Source organism: Emys orbicularis, chromosome 4 (assembly GCF_028017835.1).
Source record: "Emys orbicularis isolate rEmyOrb1 chromosome 4, rEmyOrb1.hap1, whole genome shotgun sequence".
Lineage (NCBI taxonomy): Eukaryota > Metazoa > Chordata > Testudines > Emydidae > Emys > Emys orbicularis.
Window position 1 is genome coordinate 145,460,270 of NC_088686.1, and position 25,855 is coordinate 145,486,124.

The window sequence follows — 25,855 nt, forward strand, 5'->3', positions numbered from 1 at the left end:
ACATAGGCTTCTGTACCAGAGATTAATTCTACAAGGGGCTGGGGAGTTCGGCTCTGGCAAGGAGCATTTCTCCTGTGATGGTCACTCAGAAGTCAGTGGTGTTGGTCCCCACCTGCTGTGGCTGGGGAGAAGAGCTTCCCAGAAGAACTGAGCTTCACAGTAAAGCTCAAACACCAGAGAAATAGATAAGAACTGATAACCCCCTCTGCCTAACTCCAGGCACCGGTTGATTGGACGGCCTTACAGACGATGTGAGATTTCTGGCACGCGTGTTGCATGGAGCAGTGATATTCCCATTTGTGAGCGTAAGTAGGTCACAGCTGTCTGTCGAGGTGCTTAGGTGCCCCTCTCTCTCTCTTCTCTGAATAATCTCACAAATGTGAATAAACAGATATGGAAGGATTATGATCCCCACCCCGGAAGGTCTCACCTGAGGCACAGAGTAGTTATGTGACATATCGTTTAGGGAGTTAGTCAATAGCAAAACCAAAAGGTCTCCTGAGTCCAATCCCAGTATCTTAAGAACAAAACCGTATTGAAGGGGGTTGTACCTTAGAGAGAAATGTGTTTGTGTCAAGTTCCTGGCAATCAGAATTTGGTCTTTCTTTGATAACTGAGTAACTGCCAAAGGCACTCAGCTTGGTTTGGCAAAAATGCCCCACCAAGGTGGTTATTGGCCCTTCTGGATTTCCAAGTAGCGTAACAGGTTTACCTGATACCCACTCATATTAATCCAAAACCAGACATGGAGCTCATTACCTGTGCTTTAAGGCATGCACATGCCCTGGCGTGCTCACCAGCTTATGGTGCAGCAGGAAAATCATGCATTTTTCAACAGGTTGATCTTAAAACAGTCCATATGAAGGAAGGATGTAGACCATTTAGACGTTATCCTAGTAAGTCTCTTTCGCGGTTTACAGACCATCAGTGCTCAAGAGAATTGGGTATAATTACCTATGGTGCATTACCTGTTGGCCTTGCTCATTCTAGTGGTTTCATACCTAGGGCTCCTAAATTTCTTTATCAGGTCAAGTAGCTGGAACTGCTTCTCTACCAGTATTGATTCTAAAATACACTCCTCCTGTGTCTCTCCAGGTATTCCGTGTCTTCCGCCTCCAGACATCCCCAATGGAAAACGCACTGGCAAGTTCATGAAAAACTTCTCTTATGGGTCAGCTGTAACCTACAAATGTGACAGTGGTTACCCACTCACTGGAGAGGCCTCTATTCACTGCACAACTGAGGATGGGCTAAACGGAGTGTGGAGTGCGCGTCCCCCTCGGTGTGGAGGTAGGTTTTGCATAGGTGAAAAACCCCTCCCTGCTCTGCTGTTCCATGTATAGAAAGTCCAGGTTCAGACAAACCCACAAAGGTGAGACTCCAGTTAAATCCCTGCACTTAGTGTGCCTGCCCGTGACAACATCTCCACAAGATTTCCATGATTCATGTTAAGACTGAATAGCTCTGGAGCAGGGCTAAAGATTTGAGATGGAAACTGGTGTCACTGGATGCACCCATAGAGGAGCTCTGTTTTCAGCCCATGTAGGGTCACAACTTCTATTAAGGCTGTTAAAGACCTTTGATTCTAGCCACAAGGGAATGAAAGTGGGGGATGTTATGGTAGCGCTCTATTTCCCATTAGTATGAGGATTTCTGTTCTTGGCATTTGAAGGGACAACTGAATTCACATCAGAAAAATCTTCCTGAAAAAGAAAAAGACTTCATCCTGCGAGATCTCTCCCTGCAGAACTTGCATAGCATTTAGTAGTAGTTCCTTCAGTGTGGATGCAAAGTCTACCCCCCTATGAGTGAAAGACACAGGCTTGATGGTGCAGAGGATAATGGGGTGGAGTAAAGCTGTGTCAGTCCCAAACATTTGACCTCTTATTACTAATGCACTTGGGATAAATATAAGCCAGACTTGTAGAATTTTATATTTGGAGGAGTTTAGTAGGCAGGTTGAAAGACGCTGGCACTTCTAACGGTAATAAAGAGAGGGTACGTTGCTGGGACCACCAGCTTCCTCAAGCATCTCGGGCTTGACTGTGCAGATTGCTGAGCTCCCTCAATGTCTGAGGTCACTGGCTGTGAAGGGCACTTGGTTCCCTGTAGGACTGAGCTCCTTGGCTTTACTCTGGGGGTGCGCCCATGACTTGGAGATTGGTGCCCTGCTCACACCTTGAGGAGAGAATCCTTGTGAAGTTGCTATGAAGGGACCTACGCTGTTACCAGTGTATCTCCATCTCCTCCTCTCAGGGTGGCCCTCCACATTTCCCACAACAATCTGTAGTTTCAAGTAGGAATAATATAGGCTAGTGCCTGAGATTGAAGCCGAAGCCCGAGCCCCTCTGCCTGGGGTCGAAACCAAAGCCTGGGTCCCACCGCCCGTGGCCTAAGCCTGAAGGTTTCAGCCCTGGGTGGCAGGGCTCAGGTCACAGGCCCCCTACCTGGGGCTGAAGCTCTTGGGCTTTGACTCCCCCTCCTGGTGCGCTGGGGCTCATGCTTTGCCTTTGGTCCCCCTGCCCGGGACAGCGGGGCTTGGGCAGGCTCAGGCTTTGTTCCCCCCTCCCGGGTCGTATAGTAATTTTGTTGTCAGAAGAGGGTCGTGGTGTAAAGAAGTTTGAGAACCCCTGGGCTAGTGCAACAAGTTATGGAAGTGTAAAAAAGGCTTGAGAGCTGCGTAGGGTGGAGACATTTTTTTCTTCCTCTCTGGCCCTGTTTCAGCTAACACGTTTCTTTTTCAGAGGTTAGATGCCCAGCCCCACAAATCCAGAATGGAAGAAGAGTATCTGGTGACAGACATGTCTATTCGTATAAAGACAGTGTTACCTTTGAGTGCGATCCCGGCTACACCATGAAGGGTCACAGTCTGAGTCAGTGCCAAACTGATGACACGTGGAATCCACCTCTGCCCGTCTGTGAGCCAGGCAAGTGTCAGAACTCTGATTTGTTCGTATTATTCATCTAGAAACAGGTTTCCCTTTTGTCTGATCCATGAGCATCTCCAACGCTAACCCAGTCTGGATCTGTCCTGCCTGACGCTCACCTCAAATCAAGAGACTTTACAGACTGGTTTGAGGGGAGAGGTGGACGGTCCCAATGGTTAGGAACACACCCAGAGAATAAGAAATGAACCAGGTTGGGGGCAGTGCTGGCAGGGCTCTGAGAGCAGTGGGGATGCCAGGTGAGTAACTTTGTCCCTGCCGTTTGCTGCAATCCTTGTTCTGTCCCACAATGCGTTGGGGATCAGGATTCCTCAAACTGCACCAGCTGCGAGACGTGACCCAGGTTGGCAAGAGCCATGGGTCTGCCTGAGGGGAATTTCTTTAACCCTACTTAAAGGTGAAAGCAGAGCACTTTTATCTTCCTCTGCTCAGGATCCTCATGTCTGTCCCATCTTGAAATGGGAACTGGAAGTGATTTAGAAGATGATATTCAATAACTTCTTGGTCCACCACAGCTTTTGCAGGAACTTCTGCTTCCTCAGCTGAATTTCACTATTTTTATCAATTTTGAGCAGTCCTTTCAGTAACTACACACGCTTTTCACTCTTCCTTTGGATGTGGAATGTGACTCTTTAGTTCCTGCATGCTGAATAATCATGGAACCATTTTTTGTTTTTCCCCCTCACACTGGTCTTTCAGTCAAGCTCTTTTCTATAATGGGGTGGGGACGAGATTGTTACAAATGAGTAAAAGATTCAGAAAAGCAACAGGCCATTAGGACTTGCAATGTAACACACTGAATAGTGAGCCTAAATTGTCCAGTGATTTTTGGTTGTCCAACTTGAGATGCTTAAAGGAGCCTGTTTTTTTTTTCTGGGTGTTGAGTGTCTGTAAATTACTGTTCTGATCCTGACTACTCCCTTCTTTGGGAGGCATCACTTCACCGTACAGCATCTGGAGCTTGGAACTGCCCCCTCCCTCAATGTGAAGATGGGTTTCTGTTCTGTTTGTGGCTTCCCTTTGCCTCGCTCGGTGTGTCACACACACACACACGGACTTAAATTGAGACCACAAGAACTTTGAGACAAGCCACCAATTCAGCAAATTTCACAGCTCTGGACTAAACCTCCAGTCAAACACATGGGCCAAAGTCACTGCTGGCAAGAAGAGCTCCTTTAACTTCAGTGGAATTGCATCCACTTGAACCAGTGGTGAATGGTTCTGTGAGTGCAGCTGGGTAATGTTCATACTGAAAGAATTGATAGAAGTGACACGAGGACGTCAGATTGTAGAAATAGTTATGAAATTGAAGTATAGTAAAAGACTTATCAAAGGTAATGGCTCGGTCCATTCCATCCCGCACCAGCATTAGAGTCTAAAGGGTTTGTTATGCTTTTACTTTCAGCCCACACAAAATATACAGTGGAAATAACCCTTGGACCCTTACTAAGGCAGCGGGGAAAATGTCTGGGGGTTACAAGAAGCATGACTGAGTCATCGTGCTTTATAGGTATTTGGGGGGATGTGACTGGATGGAGGTCGGTAACTTTACCCCTGATGTGCATCTGCCTCACTGCTGTTGCATTGGGCACGACTCAACACAAGCATATGGATCTTTTCCCTTCTGGAGATCAGCCTGTATGAGCTCTGCTTCAGTTAAGACTCTCTTCCCTCCCTGCAGTGCTGCAGTGTCCCTCTCCTCCAGACATCGCCAACGGGAAGCCCAGCGTCCAGGCCTCGGCAGTGTTCACCACTGGAACGTCTGTAAATTACAGCTGTGAGCCCGGCTACTCCCTTACTGGGCAGGCATCTATTTATTGTATGGCATCCGGAACGTGGAGCCCTCCCCCTCCTCGGTGTGAAGGTGCGTTTATGTTCTGTTACCTAGAACTAAGAGGAAGAAGCTCCTACCACAGGATTTAACTCAAAAGACGAGGTAACTGGTGCAACAGATTTAATAGCAGGGAATTAAAGCTTCATTTAATTAGAGACCGGGTGAAATAAATGCTTTTGAAAATAAATGTGCTGTATGCAAACTCTGCACTCCTATGCACACACACACCATGTTCGTGAAATATTAAAAAGCTGCACCTGTCTGATACCCTGGGCACCCTTAACATAAATTAGAAACACTAGCAACTAATCTCGCGGCTCCCCTCACTCTCACAGACAGACAGGCTATCCCCACCCTTGCTACACGCTGAGTGAAGAGGATAGTGTGTCCCCCAAAGGCCAACAGGTCAGTACTGTTTAAGACCCAGGCGCCAAACTGAGGGTCCCTCACAGGGAGCTCTCCCGCCAGCTCTGCTCTCTCTCACTGAGAGGGAACCATCTGGGGCCTCTATTCACTATGAGAGGAGCAGTATGGTACCCATAGGATGTGGTTTTAGGCAGGCTAGCACTAAAGTGTTTGCATGTTAGAGGTGAAAAGCAACACCATCAACTCTCCCCAGAAACTGGTAGGGAGCTAGTGCAGAGCACAGGTGCCAAGCGCCCACTGAACAGCACAGCTTGACAGTGCATGCTGACTCCTTCTGCACCTTTTCAATTTCAGAGGTTCTCTGCATTGCCCCAGAAATCGAGCATGGAAGAAAAGTAGCTGGACATGGACCTGTCTATAGACCCAGGGACACAGTTAGGTTTGAATGTGATCCTGGCTACACCCTGAATGGCAGCCGTCAGATTCAGTGCCAAGATGATAGAACCTGGGATCCTCCTGTTCCAGTCTGCATACAGGGTAAGTGTGAATCTAGACTGACTGCTGGGTAACTGAGATGATCAATATCTGGTAGGGATGTTCTTGGAGGCTAAAAAATAAACATCCTTTGAATCCTGGGGTCACTTTTCAGCTGTGAATGGGGAACATACAAATATCCGCCCACCCCCTGATCTCTTGACTATGCTCATCACTGTGATAGCTGATCACCTGCATTTTGCCCTGCCCTCCTGACAGACAGAGATCTGGCAATGCTCTGTCTCACTGAGCGTCCTAAAGGTGTGATTGGAAACACAAATGAGCAGTACTCTCCCCCGACTACTCCCTTTTTGGGGAGGCATCACTTCATTGTACAGCATCTGGAGCTTACAGCAACCCCCACGCTCAATGTGAAGGTGCGTTTCTGTTCTGTTTGCTGCTTCCCTTTGCCTCGCTCGGTGTGTCAGACATACATGAGGATTTAAATTGATACCATGAGAACTTTGAGACAACCACTATTTCAGCAAATTCCACAGCTGGGGACTAAACTTCTAGCAAGACACACGGGCTAAAGTCACTGCCTGCAAGAGAAGCTCCTTTAACTTCAGTGGCTTTGCATCCACTCGTACCATGAATTATGATTCTGTGAGTGCTGGTGGGTAATGTCAATTCTTTCAGCATGAACATAGGTGACAAGAGGACATCAGAGAGTAGAAATACTTATGAAATTGAAGTACAGTAAAAGACTTATCAAAGGAAATGGCTCAGTCCATTCCATCCCACACGTGCGTAGGAGTCTAAAGAGTTTGTTATGCTTTCCCTTTCAGCCACGTGCATAAGCCCAGAAGTGAAGAATGGAAGAACAAATGGAGTACAGCCTGCCTACAGACCCAGAGACATCGTTGTGTTTGAATGCGACCCTGGTTACACCTTGAGCGGCAGCCCAGAGACTCAGTGTCAAGATGATGGTAGATGGGATCCTCCTGTCCCTGTCTGTGAAAGAAGTAAGTGTGACTAAGGGTATGTCTACACTACGAAATTAGGTCAAATTTATAGAAGTCGATTTTTTAGAAATCGATTTTATACAGTCGATTGTGTGTGTCCCCACTTAAGACCATTAAGACCATTAACTCGGCAGAGTGCGTCCACAGTACCGAGGCTAGCATTGACTTTCGGAGCGTTGCACTGTGCGTAGCTATCCCACAGTTCCCGCAGTCTCCACCGCCCATTGGAATTCTGGGTTGAGTTCCCAATGCCTGATGGGGCAAAAACTTTGTCGCAGATGGTTCTGGGTACATGTCGTCAGCTCCCCCACCCCCTCTGTGAAAGCAACGGCAGACAATCGTTTCTTGGCTTTTTTCTGGGGTCCCATCCACCGGACCCGCTCAGCCCGCTGCCTGCCTGGATGATCAGAACCCCAGGCAGGCCGTGGGCTGAGCGGGTCGGCGGACGGACCCCCAGACCAGCAGTGGGGTGAGCGGCTCAGCCCGCTGCCGATCTGGGGCTCCGTCCACGGCTCCTGCCAGCTGGGGTCCCGCTCAGACCTCAGTGAGGTCGATCAGGGATGCCTGGACAGACATGGCTATCCTCCTCTTAGAGCGCCGAATGGGAGAGACTCCAGGTCCTTCTCTTCTTTAAGTTTCGTCTCATGGAGATTCAGTCCTGCCTGGAATATCTTGCAAGCTGGAAGTTTCTGCCTCAGGCTGCTCTCTCAGCCGGCATTACTGCGCGGTCGCACCTACCCCAGCCTGCCCCTTGCTCCCATGGCTCATGAAGCCTGGACAGTAGTAAGGAGCAGTTCTACTTGTGGACTGACAAATCCAGAATGAAGGATTGCACTCTATGGGCCACGTTGAGATTATTTCAGAGTCCTTTTTTGAGTCTTCATGAAAATTTTCCGCCGCCCCTAACAAAAATGTTAATTTATCAGAGCAGCTGAAAGGGTAAGGAACCTGGGACTATAACTGAGAGAGAGCTTCCATATTATTTAATTAATAATTGATATAATTCAAAGTAAAATTTCACAGCGCGGTCTGTTCTAAGACTAAAAATGCAGGAGAGGAGTCAGAAAAAGGAACAGTGACCTGTTTCTGCCCGGTTTCAAACCGGTGACATGTCATGTGTTAGGTGAATGTGATCACCACTACACTACAGGGCTTTCATGTGTTAGGTGAATGTGATAGCCACTACACTACGGGGCTTCTCTTTTTTTGCCACAGACTTTGCCGAATGCAGAGGGATGTTTTCTCTAGCTACAGAAGCTACCTAATGCAATGTCTATATCTATGGCCTTCCTGCTCACAAAGTGGTCATGCCCCAGCTCAAGGCTGACACAGTGACCTGGCTTGGGCAGGATCGCTAGCGAGGCATGATACTTTTGCCGTTAAGCAAACACAGCAATTCTTTCCTGGCCTCTGCCACTGAATGCCTCCATGCATTACGCTGTGCCCTATCAGTGCGGGAGGACTACATGAGCTCAGAAAACATGTCATCGCGAGTGCGTTTTTTTTGCCTTCTAATCTGCGATAACCTCAGGGACGGAGATGATAGGGGGAACGTAGACACATTCTGGGGGGAATGCATGTCACCTGTGCTGCTGAGTTCGCCACGCTGGCCAAACAGGAAATGAAATTCAAAAGTTCCCGGGGCTTTTCTTGTGTACCTGGCTAGTGCATCTGAGTTCAAAGTGCTGTCCAGAGCGGTCACAATGGAGCATTCTGGGATAGCTCCTGGAGGCCAATACCTTCGAATTGCATCCACACTACCCCAAATTCGACCCGGCGATGTCGATTTCAGCGCTAATCCCTTCGTCAGGGGAGGAGTACAGAAATCGATTTTAAGAGCCCTTTAAGTCGAAAAGAACGGCTTTGTCGTGTGGATGGGTGCAGGGTTAAATTGATGTAACGCTGCTAAATTCGACCTAAACTCGTAGTGTAGACCAGGGCTAAGGCTTTGATGGTGGGTTATCTTTGATCCCATTGCATTGAGTAAGATCTGGCAGGGCTGAATATGGAGGCCTAAAGGACTGTGGGATTAGTTTGAGATCTGAAAAGGGAAATGCAAATATCTGTGTAGCTATCCAGTGTTTCCCGTGCTCCTCTCCATAGTATATGGGCTTTTCCACTCTCCAAAAAGATCCCTGAAAAACTGAGTCCTGGTCAGCTTTGCCGACTTAACCCCCTCCCAAGTTAAGGGAACCAACCAAGAAATGGTCCCAAAGTGGCAGCATTTCCAATGTAAACACAAAATATACAGTGGAAATAGCCCTTGGACCCTTACTAAGGTGGCTGTGGAAATGTCTGAGGGTTACAAGAAGCATGACTGAGTCATAGTGCTTTATAGGTGTTTGGGGGGATTTGAATGGATGGAGGTCAGTAACTTTACCCCTGATGTGTATTTGCCTCACTGCTGTTGCATTGGGCACAACTCAGCACAAGCATGTGGATCTTTTCACTTCTGGAGATCAGCCTGTATGAGCTCTGCTTCAGTTAAGGCTCTCTTCCCTCCCTGCAGTGCTGCAGTGTCCCTCTCCTCCAGCCATTGCCAACGGGAAGCCCAGCGGCTGGGACTTGGCAGTGTTCACCAGTGGAATGTCCGTAAATTACAGCTGTGAGCCCGGCTACTCCCTAACTGGGCAGGCATCTATTTATTGTACGGCATCCGGAACGTGGAGCCCTCCCCCTCCTCAGTGTAAAGGTGCGTTTATGTTCTGTTACCTAGAACTAAGAGGAAGAAACTCCTACCACAGAATTTAACTCAAAAGACAATGTCACTGGTTCAACAAATTTAACAGCAGGGAATTAACGCTCCATTTAATTAGAGACAGGGTGAAATAAATGCTTTTGAAAATAAATGTTCTGTATGCAAACTCTGCACTCCTATGCGCACACACACCCCACATTAGTGAAATATTAAAAAGCTGTACCTGTCTGATACCCTGGGTACCCTTAACATAAAGTAGAAACACTAGCAGCTAATCTCCACGCTCCCCTGACACTCACAGACAGACACGCTGTCCCCGCCCTTGCTACACGCTGAGTGAAGAGGAAAGTGTGTCCCCCCAAAAGCCAAAAGGCCAGTACTGTTTAAGACCAAGGCGCCAAACTCAGGGCCCCTCACAGGGAGCTCTCCCACCAGCCCTGCTCTCTTTCTCACTGAGAGGGAACCATCTGAGGCATCTATTCACCACGAGAGGAGCAGTATGGTACCCGTGGGATGTGGTTTTAGGCAGGCTAGCACTAAAGTGTTTGCATTTTAGAGGTTAAAAGCAACACCATCAACTCTCCCCAGAACAGAGGTGAAAGTAAGCCGGTTCGGTCCGGTACGGCATACCGGCAAGAGCCAGTACACCGTGCCGGACCGCACCGGCTTCCGCGGCGGGGATTTAAAGGGCTCTGGGGAGCCGCAGAGAGCCCAGAGCCCTTTAAATCCCACCAGCAGCTCCAGGGGCCGGGATTTAAAGGGCTCAGCTCTGGGCTCTTTAAATCCCAACCCCAGCCCGCAGGACTGCCCAGAGGATTCCGGGGGTCTGGGGCAAAGCAATTTTGGGGGCCCCTTCCATAAAAAAAGTTGCAATACTATAGAATACTATATTCTCGTGGGGGGCCCCTCTGGGGCCCGGGGCCTGGGGCAAATTGTTCCACTTGCCCCCCCCCCCCCCCCGGATGGCCCTGGCAGCCCGGCAAGGCTCGGGGCTCCCCGCAGTGGCGGGAGCTCCGGGTCCTTTAAATCCACGGCAGCCGGGCTTGGGCGGGGCTTCAGAAGGCCTGGAGCTCCCGCGGCTGTGGGGAGCCCCAAGCCCTTTAAATCCCCCCCGCAGCTCTGGCGGCTGGGCTGGGGCCAGAATATAAAGGCCCCGGGGCTCCCGCCGCTCCGGGGAGCCCAGAGCCCTTTAAATCCCTCCCGCAGCTCCAGCCGCCGGAGCTGTGATGGGGATTTAAAGGGCCCGGAGCTCCGCGGCGGCCGGAGCCCCAGGCCCTTTAATTTGCCCCTGAGCCCCAAGGGCTCCCAGCCACCTCTGCAGCTGGGAGCCCCAGGTTGATTTAAAGGCCCTGGGGCTCCCAGCCACAGCCGGTGCCCCAGGGCCTTTAAATCTTGAGAGGCCCAGCCTCTTCCAGTTGAAGCCACACCTCTTCCGGATGAGGCCACGCCCCCGTCAGGACTCCGACAGTACCGGTAAGTCCTGTAAGTTACTTTCACCACCTACCCCAGAAACTGGTAGGGAGCCAGTGCAGAGTACAGGTGCCAAGTGCCCACTGAACAGCACCACTTGCCAGTGCATGCTGACTCCTTCTGCACCTTTTCAATTTCAGAGGTTCTCTGCATCACCCCAGAAATCGAGAATGGAAGAAAAGTAGCTGGACGTGGACCTGTCTATAGACCCAGGGACACAGTTAGGTTTGAATGTGATCCTGGCTACACCCTGAATGGCAGCCATCAGATTCAGTGCCGAGATGAAGGAACCTGGGATCCTCCTCTTCCAGTCTGCATACAGGGTAAGTGTGAATCTAGGTTGACTCCTGAGTAACTGAGATAATCAATATCTGGTAGGGTTGTGCCTGGAGGCAAAAAAAATAAACGTCCTTTGAATCCTGGGGTCGCTTTTCAGCTGTGAATGGGGAACATACAAATATCCGCCCACCCCCTAATCTCTTGACTGTGCTGGTCACTGTGATAGCTGATCGCCTGCATCCTGCCCTGCCCTCCTGACAGACAGAGATCTGGCAATGGTCTGTCTCACTGAGCGTCCTAAAGGTGTGAATGGAAACACAAATCAGCAGAACTCTCCCCCGACTACTCCCTTTTTGGGGAGGCATCACTTCATTGTACAGCATCTGGAGCTTAGAGCAACCTGCACCCTCAATGTGAAGGTGCGTTTCTGTTCTGTTTGTGGCTTTAAATTGAGACCACAAGAACTTTGAGACAAGACACCAATTCAGCAAATTCCACAGCTGGGGACTAAACTTCCAGTGAGACACATGGGCCAAACTCACTGCTGGCAAGAGGAGCTCCTTTAACTTCAGTGGCTGTGCATCCACTCGTACCATGAATTATGATTCTGCGAGTGCAGCTGGATAATGTTCATGGTGAAAGAATTGACACAGGTGACAAGAGGACGTCAGAGTGTAGAAATAGTTATGAAATTGAAGTACAGTAAAAGTCTTATCAAAGGAAATGGCTCAGTCCATTCCATCCCACACGTGCGTTAGAGCCTAAAGGGTTTGTTATGCTTTCCCTTTCAGTGACGTGCATAAGCCCAGAAGTGGAGAATGGCAGAACAAATGGGGTACTACAGCCTGCCTACAGACCCAGAGACATCGTTGTGTTTGAATGCGACCCTGGTTACACCTTGAGCGGCAGCCCCGAGACTCAGTGCCAAGATGATGGTAGATGGGATCCTCCTGTCCCTGTCTGTGAAAGAAGTAAGTGTGACTAAGGCTTTGATGGTGGGTTCTCTTTGATCCCATTGTGATGAGTAAGATCTGGGAGGGTTGAGCATGGAGGCCAAAAGGACTGTGGGATTAGTTTCAGATCTGAAAAGGGAAATGCAAATATCTGTGTAGCTATCCCAGTGTTTCCCGTGCTCCTCTCCATAGTATCTGGGCTTTTCCACTCTCCAAAAATATTCCTGAAGAACTGAGTCCTGGTCAGCTTTGCCGACTTAACCCCTCTCCCAAGTTAAGGGAACTTACGGATGGCCCCTACCAACCAAGAAATGGTCCCAAAGTGGCAGCATTTCCAATGTAAACACAAAATATACAGTGGAAATAGCCCTTGGACCCTTACTAAGGTGGCTGGGAAAACATCTGAGGGTTACAAGAAGCATGACTGAGTCATCGTGCTTTATAGGTATTTGGTGGGATGTGACTGGATGGAGGTTGGTAACTACCCCCTATGTGTATTTGCCTCACTGCTGTTGCATTGGGCACGACTCGACACAAGCATATGGATCTTTTCCCTTCTGGAGATCAGTCTGTATGAGCTCTGCTTCAGTGAAGACTCTCTTCCCTCCCTGCAGTGCTGCAGTGTCCCTCTCCTCCAGCCATCGCCAATGGGAAGCCCAGAGGCCGGGACTTGGCAGTGTTCACCAGTGGAATGTCCGTAAATTACAGCTGTGAGCCCGGCTACTCCCTCACTGGGCAGGCATCTATTTATTGTACGGCATCCGGAACGTGGAGCCCTCCCCCTCCTCAGTGTGAAGGTGCGTTTATGTTCTGTTACCTAAAACTAAGAGGAAGAAGCTCCTACCACAGGATTTTACTCAGAAGATAAGGTCACCAGTGCAACAAATATAATAGCAGGGAATTAAAGCTCCATTTAATTAGAGACAGGATGAAATAAATGCTTTTGAAAATAAATGTGCTGTATGCAAACTCTGCACTCCTATGCACACATACACACCACATTAGACTGAAACCCTGATTGATACCCTGGGCACCCTTAACATAAATTAGAAACACTAGCAACTAATCTCCATACTCCCCTCACACTCACAGACACGCTATGTCCACCCTTGCTACACACTGAGTGAAGAGTAAAGTGTGTCCCCGAAGGCCAACAGGCCAGTACTGTTTAAAACAAGGGGCCAAACTGAGGGCCCCTCCCAGGGAGCTCTCCCGCCAGCCCTGCTCTCACTGTCACTGAGAGGGAACCATCTGGGGCCTCTTCACCAAGAGAGGAGCAGTATGGTACCCGTGGGATGTGGTTTTAGGCAGGCTAGCACTAAAGTGTTAGCGTTTTAGAGGTCAAAATCAACACCATAAACTCTCCCCAGCCAGTCCACAGCACAGGTGCCAAGCGCCCACTGAACAGCACAGCTTGACAGTGCATGCTGACTCCTTCTGCACCTTTTCAATTTCAGAGGTTCTCTGCATTGCCCCAGAAATCCAGAGTGGAAGAAAAGTTGCTGGACGTGGACCTGTCTATCGACCCAGGGATACAGTTACGTTTGAATGTGATCCTGGCTACACCCTGAATGGCAGCCGTCAGATTCAGTGCCGAGATGAAGGAACCTGGGATCCTCCTGTTCCAGCCTGCACACAGGGTAAGTGTGAATCAAGTCTGTTTCCTGAGTAACTGAGATCGAAGCCGAAGTCCGAGACCCTCTGCCTGGAGCTGAAGCCAAATCCTGAGACCCACCGCCCGGGGCCGAAGCCCGAGGGCTTCAGCCCTGGGTGGCTGGGCTCAGATCACAGGCCCCCTACCTGGAGCTGAAGCTCTTGGGCTTTTGCTCCCCCGCCCAGGGCACTGGGGCTCATGCTTTGGCTAATCCAGGCTGGATCTGTCCTGCCTGCTGCTCACCTCAAATCAAGAGACTTCACAGATTGGTTTGAGGGGAGAGGTGGACGGTCCCAATACATAGTAACAGACCTAGAGAATAAGAAATGAACCAGATTGGGGGCAGTGCTGGCAGGGCTCTGAGAGCAGTGGGGATGCCAGGTGAGTAACTTTGTCCCTTCTGTGTGCTGCAATCCTTGTGCTTTCCCACAATGTGTTGGGGGTCAGGATTCCTCAAACTGCACCAGCTGTGAGAAGTGACCCAAGTTGGCAAGAGCCATGGGTCTGCCTGAGGGAAATGTCTTACCTCTACTTAAAGGTAAAAGCAGAGCACTTTTATCTTCCTCTGCTCAGGATCCTCGTGTCTGTCCCATCTTGAAATGGGAACTGGAAGTGATTTAGAAGATGATATTCAGTAACTTCTTGGTCCACTGCAGCTTTTGCAGGTACTTCTGCTTCCGCAGCTGAATTCAACAATTAACTTGAAATTCATATCAATTATGAGCAGTCCTTCCAGTAACTACACAGGCTTTTCACTCTTCCTTTGCATGTGGAATACGACCCCCTAGTTCCTGTATGTGGAATAATCATGGAACCATTTTTTGTTTTCCCCCATCACACTGGTCTTTCAGTCAAGCTCTTTTCTATAATGGGGTGGGGATGAGATTGTTACAAATCAGTAAAAGATTCAGAAAAGCAATAGGCAGTTAGGACTTCAATGTAACACACTGAATAGTGAGCCTAAATTGTCCAGTGATTTTTGGTTGCCCAACTTGAGATGCTTTAAAGGAGCCTGATATTTTTTTCTGAGTGATAAGTGTCTGTAAATTACCGTTGTGATTCTGGATCCTCCCTTTTGGGGGAGGCATGACTTCACCGTACATTTTCTGGAGCTTGGAACTGCCTCCTCCCTCAATGTGAAGATGCATTTCTGTTCTGTTTGTGGCTTCCCTTTGCCTCGCTTGGTGAGTCAGACACACACGAGGATTTAAATTGAGACCGTGAGAACTTTGAGCCAGCCACCAATTCAGCAAATTTCACAGCTATGGACTAAACCTCCAGTCAAACACACAGGCCAAAGTCACTGCTGGCAAGAAGAGCTCCTTTAACTTCAGTGGCTTTGCATCCACATGTATCCCCATGTCAGGGTTCCTTCCCCACTCTGAACTCTGGGGTACAGATGTGGGGACCCACATGAAAGACCCCCTAAGCTTATTTTTACCAACTTAAGTTAAAACTTCCCCAAGGCACAAGTTCCACCTTGTCCTTGATCGCTGCCACCACCAAGTGATTTAAATAAACATTCAGGGAGGGCCACTTTGAGCCCTACCTCCCCCCAAAATATCTCCCCAAACACCTACACCCCCTTTCCTGGGGAGGCTTGAGAATAATATCCTAACAATTTGGTTACAAAGTGAGCACAGATCGAACCCCCTGGGTCTTTAGGACACTGAAAAACAATCAGGTTCTTAAAAGAAGTTTATTTTAAAAAAAAATATAAAAGAATCACCTCTGTAAAATCAGGATGGAAGATAACATTACAGGGTAACAAAAAGATTCCAAACACAGAAGATTTCCCCTCTAGGCAAAATTTTAAAGTTACAAAAACAGGGATAAACCTCCCTCTTAGCACAGGGAAAATTCACAAGCTAAAACAAAAGATAATCTAATGCATTTCTTTGCTATTACTTACTATTTCTGCAATACTAGATGCTTAGTCCAGATATGGTTTAGGGAGATGTATTTACCCTGCCCTGGTTCCTTTGCTGACTCCGAGAGAACAAAACAAAAGTCACAAACAAAAACCTTACCCCACAGATTTGAAAGTATCTTCTCCCCTTATTGGTCCTTTTAGTCAGGTGCCAACCAGGTTATCTGAGCTTCTTAACCCTTTACAGGTAAAAGAGGAATTAACCCTTTACAGGGGTTAAGAGGGAGTTTATGCTACCCTTAGCTGAATGTTTATGACACTGCACTATAGAGGTTAAAAGCAACACCATAAACTCTCCCCATCCAGTCCAGAGCACAGGTGCCAAGCACCCACTGAATAGCACCGCTTGCTGGTGCATTCTGACGTCTCCTGCACCTTTTCAATTTCAGAGGTTCTCTGCATCGCCCCAGAAATCCAACATGGAAGAAAAGTAGCTGGACATGGACCTGTCTACAGACCCAGGGATACGGTTAGGTTTGAATGTGATCCTGGCTACACCCTGAATGGCAGCCGTCAGATTCAGTGCCAAGATGATAGAACCTGGGATCCTCCTGTTCCAGTCTGCATACAGGGTAAGTGTGAATCTAGACTGACTGCTGGGTAACTGAGATGATCAATATCTGGTAGGGATGTGCCTCTAGAGGCAAAAAAATAAACGTCCTTTGAATCCTGGGGTCACTTTTCAGCTGTGAATGGGGAACATACAAATATCCGCCCACCCCCTAATCTCTTGATTGTGCTCGTCACTGTGATAGCTGATCCCCTGCATCCTGCCCTACTCTCCTGACAGACAGAGATCTGGCAATGGTCTGTCTCCCTGAGCGTCCTAAAGGTGTGAATGGAAACACAAATCAGCAGAACTCTCCCCTGACTACTCCCTTTTTGGGGAGGCATCACTTCATTGTACAGCATCTGGAGCTTAGAGCAACCTGCACCCTCAATGTGAAGGTGTGTTTCTGTTCTGTTTGCGGCTTCCCTTTGCCTCGCTCGGTGTGTAAGACATACATGAGAATTTAAATTGAGACCACAAGAACTTTGAGACAAGACACCAATTCAGCAAATTCCACAGCTGGGGACTAAACTTCCAGTGAGACACATGGGCCAAAGTCACTGCTGGCAAGAGGAGCTCCTTTAACTTCACAGGCATTGCATCCACTCGTACCATGAATTATGATTCTGCGAGTGCAGCTGGGTAATGTTCATGGTGAAAGAATTGACACAGGTGACAAGAGGACGTCAGAGTGTAGAAATAGTTATGAAATTGAAGTACAGTAAAAGACTTATCAAAGGAAATGGCTCAGTCCATTCCATCCCACATGTGCGTTAGAGTCTAAAGGGTTTGTTATGCTTTCCCTTTCAGTGATGTGCATAAGCCCAGAAGTGGAGAATGGCAGAACAAATGGGGTACTACAGCCTGCCTACAGACCCAGAGACATCGTTGTGTTTGAATGCGACCCTGGTTACACCTTGAGCGGCAGCCCCGAGACTCAGTGCCAAAATGATGGTAGATGGGATCCTCCTGTCCCTGTCTGTGAAAGAAGTAAGTGTGACTAAGGCTTTGATAGTGGGTTATCTTTGATCCCATTGTGATGAGTAAGTTCTGACAGGGCTCAGTATTGAGGCCAAAAGGACTGTGGGATTAGTTTCAGATCTGAAAAGGGAAATGCAAATATCTGTGTAGCTATCCCAGTGTTTCCCATGCTCCTCTCCATAGTATCTGGGCTTTTCCACTCTCCAAAAATATTCCTGAAGAACTGAGTCCTGGTCAGCTTTGCCGACTTAACCCCCCTCCCAAGTTAAGGGAACTTATGGATGGCCCCTACCAACCAAGAAATAGTCCCAAAGTAGCAGCATTTCCAATGTAAACAGAAAATATACAGTGGAAATAGCCCTTGCACCCCTACTAAGGCAGCTGGCAAAAAGTCTGGGGGTTACAAGACGCATGACTGAGTCATCGTGCTTTATGGGTATTTGGTGGGATGTGACTGGATGGAGGTCAGTAACTTTACTCCTGCTGTGCATTTGCCTCACTGCTGTTGCGTTGGGCACGACTCAACACAAGCATGTGGATTTTTTCCCTTCTGGAGATCAGCCTGTATGAGCTCTGCTTCAGTTAAGACTCTCTTCCCTCCCTGCAGTGCTGCAGTGTCCCTCTCCTCCAGCCATTGCCAACGGGAAGCCCAGCGGTTGGGTCTCGGCAGTGTTCACCAGTGGAATTTCCGTAAATTACAGCTGTGAGCCCGGCTACTCCCTCACTGGGCAGGCATCTATTTATTGTACGGCATCCGGAACGTGGAGCCCTCCCCCTCCTCGGTGTGAAGGTGCGTTTATGTTCTGTTACCTAGAACTAAGAGGAAGAAGCTCCTACCACAGGATTTAACTCAAAACACAAGGTCACCAGTGCAACAAATTTAATAGCAGGGAATTAAAGCTCCATTTAAATAGAGACAGAGTGAAATAAATGATTTTGAAAATAAATGCACTGTATGCAAACTCTGCACTCCTATGCACACACACACCCCACATTAGTGAAATATTAAAAAGCTGCACCTGTCTGAAACCCTGGGCACCCTTAACATAAATTAGAAACACTAGCAGCTAATCTCCACGCTCCCCTCACACTCACAGACAGACACGCTATCCCCATCCTTGCTACATGCTCCGTGAAGTGGAAAATGTGTCCCCCAAAAGCCAAAAGGCCAGTACTGTTTAAGACCAAAGCACCAAACTGAGGGCCCCTCACAGGGAGCTCTCCCGCCCGCCCTGCTCTCTCTGTCACTGAGAAGGAACCATCTGGGGCCTCTGTTCACCACGAGAGGACAAGTATGGTACCCGTGGGATGTGGTTTTAGGCAGGCTAGCACTAAAGAGTTTGCATTTTAGAGGTTAAAAGCAACACCATCAACTCTCCCCAGCCAGTCCACAGCACAGGTGCCAAGCGCCCATTGAACAGCCCCACTTGCCGGGCAGGCTGATGTCTTCTGCACCTTTTCAATTTCAGAGGTTGTCTGCATCACCCCAGAAATCCATCATGGAAGAAAAGTAGCTGGACGTGGTCCTGTCTATAGACCCAGGGACACGGTTACGTTTGAATGTGATCCTGGCTACACTCTGAATGGCAGCCGTCAGATTCAGTGCCGAGATGACAGAACTTGGGATCCTCCTGTTCCAGCCTGCATACAGGGTAAGTGTGAATCTAGGTTGACTGCTGGGTAACTGAGATGATCAATATCTGGTAGGGTTGTGCCTGGAGGTTAAAAAATAAACTTCCTTTGCATCCTGGGGTCGCTTTTCAGCTGTGAATGGGGAACATACAAATATCCGCCCACCCCCTAATCTCTTGACTGTGCTCGTCACTGTGATAGCTGATCGCGTGCATCCTGCCCTGCCCTCCTGACAGAGATCTGGCAATGGTCTGTCTCAGTGAGCGCCCTAAAGGTGTGAATGGAAACACAAATCAACAAAACTCATCCCCCTCTCAACAAATTCTATTTTGGATTCTTAAGGCAATCAAGGGAAATTTGTAGGTACAGAAAAGTAGCAGATTGGGAAAATCTGAGTTTGTGGGTGAAGGGGGATCTAGGTAGGTGATATTTAATCTTTTTTGGATGTGTTGCATCACTGGTGGAATGGAGGGTTTGACATAACACATGCATCCTGGGCTTTCCCCCCTCCTGCAGACCAGCCTATTTTAAGCTCTTCTTAAACAGGATTCAGATTTTCACTGAAATATTCTTCTTCCCCTCTCCCCCGTTAGCGTTGCGGTGTCCCCCACCTCCGGTCATTGTCAAAGGGAAGCACAATGCCAAGCCATTGGCAACTTTCCCCAGTGGAACATATGTGAACTACAGCTGTGAACCCGGCTACGCCCTCCGTGGAGAGGCTTCGATCTATTGTACCACATCTGGAACTTGGAGCCATCCTTCTCCTCTATGTGAAGGTGAATGGATTTTCGGTTGGCTTCTTGCCTTTGGCTGTAGGTGTGTCAGTCACTCAACAGGTTTTAAAGCGAGAGAAAGAATGTTCAGACACACCAGCTAATGTAACAAAATTCACAGCTGGGAATAGATCCCCAAGGGAGACACACAGGGCTATAATCACTGCTGAAACAAGAAGCTCAGTTGACTTCAGTGGAACTTGCACACTGATGCCGGTGGAGAGCTCGGCTCCCTGAGCGCTGCCGGACAAGATTACAGTTGAAAGGATTTATAAAAGTGTCAGCAGGAAGATGGAATAGTGTAGACATACTAATGAAAATGAAGTTAAAGGCTCTGCAAAAGAAATGACACTCTAGACAAACTCCTACGCAGACTCTTAGTGCATGTCCACACATAGATGTTGCAGTGGTTTAACTAATGGTGTGAACCCAGAAACTTGCTGTTATTATAAATGCAAATATATCCTTATGGGACAATTGAATTTGAAAATGTAAACGAAGGAAGTGGCAGTGAATGCGTTCATCAGAACAGTCTGAAAGCTCACAGGGTGCGACTCTGGGTGTGTACAAACTGCTAGATGCAATGAGAAGACAGCGCTCATGGTGGAGGCAGTGTGACGAGTGGTTATTTATGTTCCCACGTCTGCCATCGGTGAGGTGGGCTCATCCTATAGCCTCAGCCACTAAATGAGAGTAAGAGATAACTTAAGTATCTTGAGTCAATGGGCTGTTGTATCAAAGTTTGTGAAGGGCTTGGGTCCTTTGATAGATGATGCTGTATGTGGATATTAATTCCGTTGGGCATTGCTGCACTTATAGAGTCATATGCTTTAAGGCCAGAAGCAACTATTGTGATTCTTTAGTCTTTCGCTGACAGTACTACTGAAAACTGGCACATTTTAGCATCCTGGGAGTATGGCAGGCCAAGGATGGGTATTAGGACCAGAGGTAAACAGGGCAGGTGCATATGTTGTTTTAGTTGATTAGGAAATAGAGGTTCTTGTGTCAGCGGTGAGTTTGGCCCAGTGTGTATGTTATTTGAGATTCAGTCTCCAGCTATGGATTTTGTTGCATTAGCACCTTTGTCTGAAGGTTCTCTTTCCCTCGGCTTTAATCCTAGCGTAACACCTAGAAGAATATTTATAAAGTGGATCCGCAGTTGTTTCTTTGTAACACTGTTGTTTTATCTACCTGCACCTGACGTGGTACATACCAGTACAGTAGATATGGTTCTTTTTTCTCATGTGTGTTTTCTTTCTTGCTAGATGGCTGTGGTGTCCCAACGAGGTTTACCTTTGCTGAGCTGAAGAGCGAGTATAAAAATCAGTCTTACTTTCCTGTTGGGAAGACTATAAACTATACTTGCCGGCCTGGATACAGCAGACAGCCGCAGATACCACCCACTATTACATGCCTTCAGAATCGAAGGTGGTCAGAAGCACTCAAGTTCTGTAAAAGTGAATATCTTCATGGATTTTGTTTCCGTTGTTCGATAAAGGTCTTAATGGCAATAACATTTTGCAGCGTGGATACAACTAATGTGCCTTTAAATAGTTAATAGTAACTAGTCAAGTTCTCTAGCTGTGCCGATTCTGGGCCTTCTAAATGCCTTCTTTGTGGAGTGTGTTAAATAGGGACAGATCCCTGGGAATAATTGTAGTATTGAAAGAGAGAAGCCTAATCCTAGCCTTGTTCTCTACCAGAGAAATCGTGTGGTCATCCCGGAGAGCCGGAGAACGGCAGAGTTATTATAACAGATGCCCTCTTTGGGTCAACCGTCAACTTCACGTGTGAAGAAGGGTAAGTTTCAGACTGCCTGAGCTGACTACTTGTGCTTAGCTTGCAGCTGTGGAGCACAAATGGATATCCTCGTATTCCCCCAACTCCTGAAAGCAGTTTACTCTTCCGTACTGCCTGAAGGTGCTGGCTGAGCACAGATGTCTCCTGTGAGTAGGATCCAAGTGACCAGGGCAAACTTTGGAATCTCTTGGATTTTACCCCTGCTTTGACAGGGGAACAGTTCTTCTTCTGAATAACTGGAAATGGCTGCCTTTCCATACAGAGTTGGGTGGAAGGGTTTTCACCGACTAACTGCCCACCTGCCAGACTGATGAGGTGTCTCCAAGGGAAACCCTGCTGGGGACGGTGCCCGAGTGAGAGCGCTGGGGATACGGTTGCAGAAGAGGGAGTCACTCGCCCTCTCCATTTGAAGATTAGGACTGTGCTTCGGGGTCTGAGAAACAAAGGTCTGCAGCTGTAGTGCTGGCTTGTGCCCTTGTAGAGCGTGTCATATGTGGGGGCGAAAGGGAAGAGCCTGTGACTGCAGAAAGTCCCATTGCACAGACACTGCCTGTAACAACAGCTGCCTGCTGAACTCCAGAGCCAGCTCAGCTGAGTTTTGCTGTACAGTGTCTTTGTATTTGGACCTCTCTGCTGGGGTGGGGAGTTACTCCTGCATGGGTTACAACAATCATGATTGACTTAGTTTATGAATCTCAAGCTAGCCAGACCCCAGCTGGGTCTCCCTGGCCCACTCCCTCAAAAATTTATCTCATCCATCATGAGAAAAACAAAACCCCTCTCAATCAGGCATAATAATACCCCTCCTGCAGAAACCTGCCACAAAGTGCTGGGAGAAAATGCTGTTACTAGTTTGCCTGTGGCTTGTGATTCCATGGTGGGGAATGATTGTGCTGATGTGGTGAGGAGGGCTTGAGGGCACAGGAAAGACATTTGGATCCCCTGGCTCAAAGAATGCCAGCTCATTGGGCCTACATAGGATTCTGTTCCATGGTTTAATTCTACAGGGGGCTGGGGAGTTCTGAGTTGGCAAGGAGCCTTTTCTCCTATGATCATCACTCAGTAGTTGGTGGTGTTGGTCCCCACCTGCTGTGGCTGGGGAGAAGAGCTTCCCAAATAACTGAGCTTCACAAGAGAACTCAAACACCAAAGGAATAGGTAACAACTGATAATCCCCTCTGCCTAACTTCAGACACCGGTTGATTGGACAGCCTTACAGACGATGTGAGATTTCTGGCATGCATGTTGCATGGAGTGGTGAAGTTCCCATTTGTGAGAGTAAGTAAATTACAAATGTCCATCCAGGTGCTTACCTAAGTAGGTCACAGCTGTCTGTCCATGTGGTTACATTGCCCATTTGCTTGCCTCACAAATGTTAATTAAGAGGGAGGGAAGAATTATGATCTCCACTTTAGAGAGGGAAAAATGAGGCACAGAGAGATTAGTTATCCAGGGTGATATACGGAGTTGGTCAGTGGCACAGCCAAAAATTTAAACCAGATCCCCAAGTCCCGAGCCAGTAGTTTACCCACAAGAGCCCCTCAGGATTATAGGCGTAGGTGAGGGGGATTGTACACAGGACACTCTTTGAGGAGAGAATACTTGTAAAGTTGCTATGAAGGGACCTACGCTGTGACCAGTGTATCTCCATCTCCTTCTCCCAGGGTGGCCCTCCAGATTTCCCACAACAATCTGTAATTTCAAGTAGGAGAAATATAGGCTAGTGCAACAAGTGACATGGAAAATGTTGAAAGCCTAAAAAAGGCTTGAGAGCTGCGTAGGCTGCAGACATTTTTTTTCTTCCTCTCTGGCCCTGTTTCAGCTAAAGCGTTTCTTTTTCAGAGGTTAGATGCCCAGCCCCACAAATCCAGAATGGAAGAAGAGTATCTGGTGACAGACCTGTCTATTGGTATAAAGACAGTGTTACCTTTGAGTGTGATCCCGGCTACACCATGAAGGGTCACAGTCTGAGTCAGTGCCAAACTGCTGACACGTGGGATCCACCTTTGCCCGTCTGTGAGCCAGGCAAGTGTCAGAACTCTGATTTGTTCGTATTATGCATCTAGAAAAAGGTTTCCCTTTTGTCTGCTCTGTGAGCATCTCCAACGCTAACCCAGTCTGGATCTGTCCTGCCTGATGCTCACCTCAAATCAAGAGACTTTACAGACTGGTTTGAAGGGAGAGGTAGATGGTCCCTATTGATAGGAACATACCCAAAGAATAAGAAATGAACCAGGTTGGGGGCAGTGCTGGCAGGGCTCTGAGAGCAATGGGGATGCCAGGTGAGTAACTTTGTCCCTTCTGTTTTATTGAAATCCTTGTACTTTCCCACAATGCATTTGGGGGTTATGATTCCTCAAACTGCACCAGCTGCGAGAAGTGACCCAAGTTGGCAAGAGCCATGGGTCTGCCTGACGGGAATTTCTGTAACTTAAAGATGAAAGCAGAGCACTTTTATCTTCCTCTGCTCAGGATCCTCATGTCTGTCCCATCTTGAAATGGGAACTGGAAGTGATTTAGATGATATTCAATAACTTCTTGGTCTACCGCAGCTTTTGCGGGTACTTCTGCTTCCTCAGCTGAATTTCACTATTTGTATCAATTATGAGCAGTCTTTCCAGTAACTACACTCACTTTTCACTCTTCCTTTGGAGGTGGAATACGACCCTCTAGTTTCCTCATACTGAATGATCATGAACTAACTTTTGTTTTCCCCCTGACACTGGTCTTGCAGTCAAGCTCTTTTCTATGCTGGGGTGGGGACGAGATTGTTACAAATGAGTAAAAGATTCAGAAAAGCAATAGGCCGTTAGCTCTTGCAATGTAACACACTGAATAGTGAGCCTAAATTATCCAGTGATTTTTGGTTGCCCAACTTGAGATGCTTAAGGGATCCTGATATTTTTTTCTGGGTGGTGGGTGTCTGTAAATTACCATTCTGATCATGACTGCTCCATTTTTTGGGGAGGCATCACTTCACTGTACAGAGTCTGGAGCTTGGAGCAACCCCCAACCTCAATGTGAAGGTGCGTTTCTGTTCTGTTTGCTGCTTCCCGGTGCCTCACTCGGTACGTCAGACACACAAAAGGATTTTAAAAGAGACCACAAAAACTTTGACACAAGCCACCAATTCAGCAAATTCCACACCTGGGGAATAAACTTCCAGTGAGAGACATGGGCCAAAGTCACTGCTGACAAGAGGAGCTCCTTTAACTTCACAGGCATTGCATCCACTGGTACTAGTGGTGAATGGTTCTGTGTGTGCAGCTGGGTAATGTTCATGCTGAAAGAACTGACACAGGTGACAAGAGGATGTCAGAGCGTAGAAATACTTATGAAAGTGAAGTAAAAGACTTGTCAAAGGAAATGGCTCAGTGGGTAAACTGCCCATTCCATCCCACATGTGTGTTAGAGTCTAAAGGGTTCGTTATGCTTTCCCTTTCAGCAACGTGCATAAGCCCAGAAGTGGAGAATGGCAGAACAAATGGGGTACAGCCTGCCTACAGACCCAGAGACATCGTTGTGTTTGAATGCGACCCTGGTTACACCTTGAGCGGCAGCCCCGAGACTCAGTGCCAAGATGATGGTAGATGGGATCCTCCTGTCCCTGTCTGTGAAAGAAGTAAGTGTGACTAAGGCTTTGATGGTGGGTTATCTTTGATACCATTGTGATGAGTAAGATCTGGCAGGGCCAAAAGGCCTGTGGGATTAGTTTGAGATCTGAAAAGGGAAATGCAAACACTGTAGCTATCCCAGTGTTTCCTATGCTCCTCTCCATCGTATCTGGGCTTTTCCACTCTCCAGAAAACTCCCTGAAGAACTGAGTCCTGGTCAGATTTGCCTACTTAACCCCCCTCCCAAGAGAAGGGAACTTAGAGAAGGCCGCAACCAGTAAATGGTACAAAAGTGGCAGCGTTTCTATTGCAAAAACAAAATATACAGTGGAAATAGCTGTTGGAGCGTTACTAAGATGTCTGGGAACATGTCTGTGAGTGTCAAGAAGCATGACTCAGTCATGGCGCTATATAGGTATTTGGGGGGATGTGAATGAGGTGGAGGGAATGGAGGTAGGTAACTTTACCCCTGGTGTGCATTAGCCTCTCTGCTGTTGTGTTGGGCACAACTCAAAACAAGCATGTGGATCTTTTCCTTCCTATAAATTAGCCTGCATGAGCTCTGGTTCAGTTAAGATTCTCTTCCCTCCCTGCAGTGCTGCAGTGTCCCTCTCCTCCAGCCATCGCCAACGGGAAACCCAGCGGCTGGGACTTGGCAGTGTTCACCAGTGGAATGTCCGTAAATTACAGCTGTGAGCCCGGCTACTCCCTAACTGGGCAGGCATCTATTTATTGTACAGCATCCGGAACGTGGAGCCCTCTCCCTCCTCGGTGTGAAGGTGCGTTTATGTTCTGTTACCTAGAACTAAGAGGAAGAAGCTCCTACCACAGGATTTAACTCAAAAGACAAGGTCACCAGTGCAACAGAATTAATGGC

General features: G+C 48.0%; 1 protein-coding gene across 1 annotated transcript in view; it reads left to right on the forward strand.

The window, feature by feature from the left end:
- The window catches only part of CR1 (complement C3b/C4b receptor 1 (Knops blood group)), a 42,498-nt gene that overhangs the window by 7,596 nt on the left and 9,047 nt on the right, over positions 1-25,855 (forward strand). Inside the window, exons 9-29 of the mRNA XM_065403427.1 lie at positions 220-305; positions 1,096-1,290; positions 2,745-2,927; positions 4,627-4,809; positions 5,500-5,682; positions 6,468-6,644; positions 9,154-9,336; positions 10,953-11,135; positions 11,883-12,062; positions 12,659-12,841; positions 13,502-13,684; positions 16,018-16,200; positions 16,989-17,168; positions 17,767-17,949; positions 18,629-18,811; positions 19,385-19,603; positions 20,830-21,021; positions 21,268-21,364; positions 22,557-22,642; positions 24,810-24,986; positions 25,575-25,757. Of these exons, the coding sequence (XP_065259499.1) occupies positions 220-305; positions 1,096-1,290; positions 2,745-2,927; positions 4,627-4,809; positions 5,500-5,682; positions 6,468-6,644; positions 9,154-9,336; positions 10,953-11,135; positions 11,883-12,062; positions 12,659-12,841; positions 13,502-13,684; positions 16,018-16,200; positions 16,989-17,168; positions 17,767-17,949; positions 18,629-18,811; positions 19,385-19,603; positions 20,830-21,021; positions 21,268-21,364; positions 22,557-22,642; positions 24,810-24,986; positions 25,575-25,757 (3,602 nt within the window). The remainder of the gene's footprint in view (positions 1-219; positions 306-1,095; positions 1,291-2,744; positions 2,928-4,626; positions 4,810-5,499; positions 5,683-6,467; positions 6,645-9,153; positions 9,337-10,952; positions 11,136-11,882; positions 12,063-12,658; positions 12,842-13,501; positions 13,685-16,017; positions 16,201-16,988; positions 17,169-17,766; positions 17,950-18,628; positions 18,812-19,384; positions 19,604-20,829; positions 21,022-21,267; positions 21,365-22,556; positions 22,643-24,809; positions 24,987-25,574; positions 25,758-25,855) is intronic.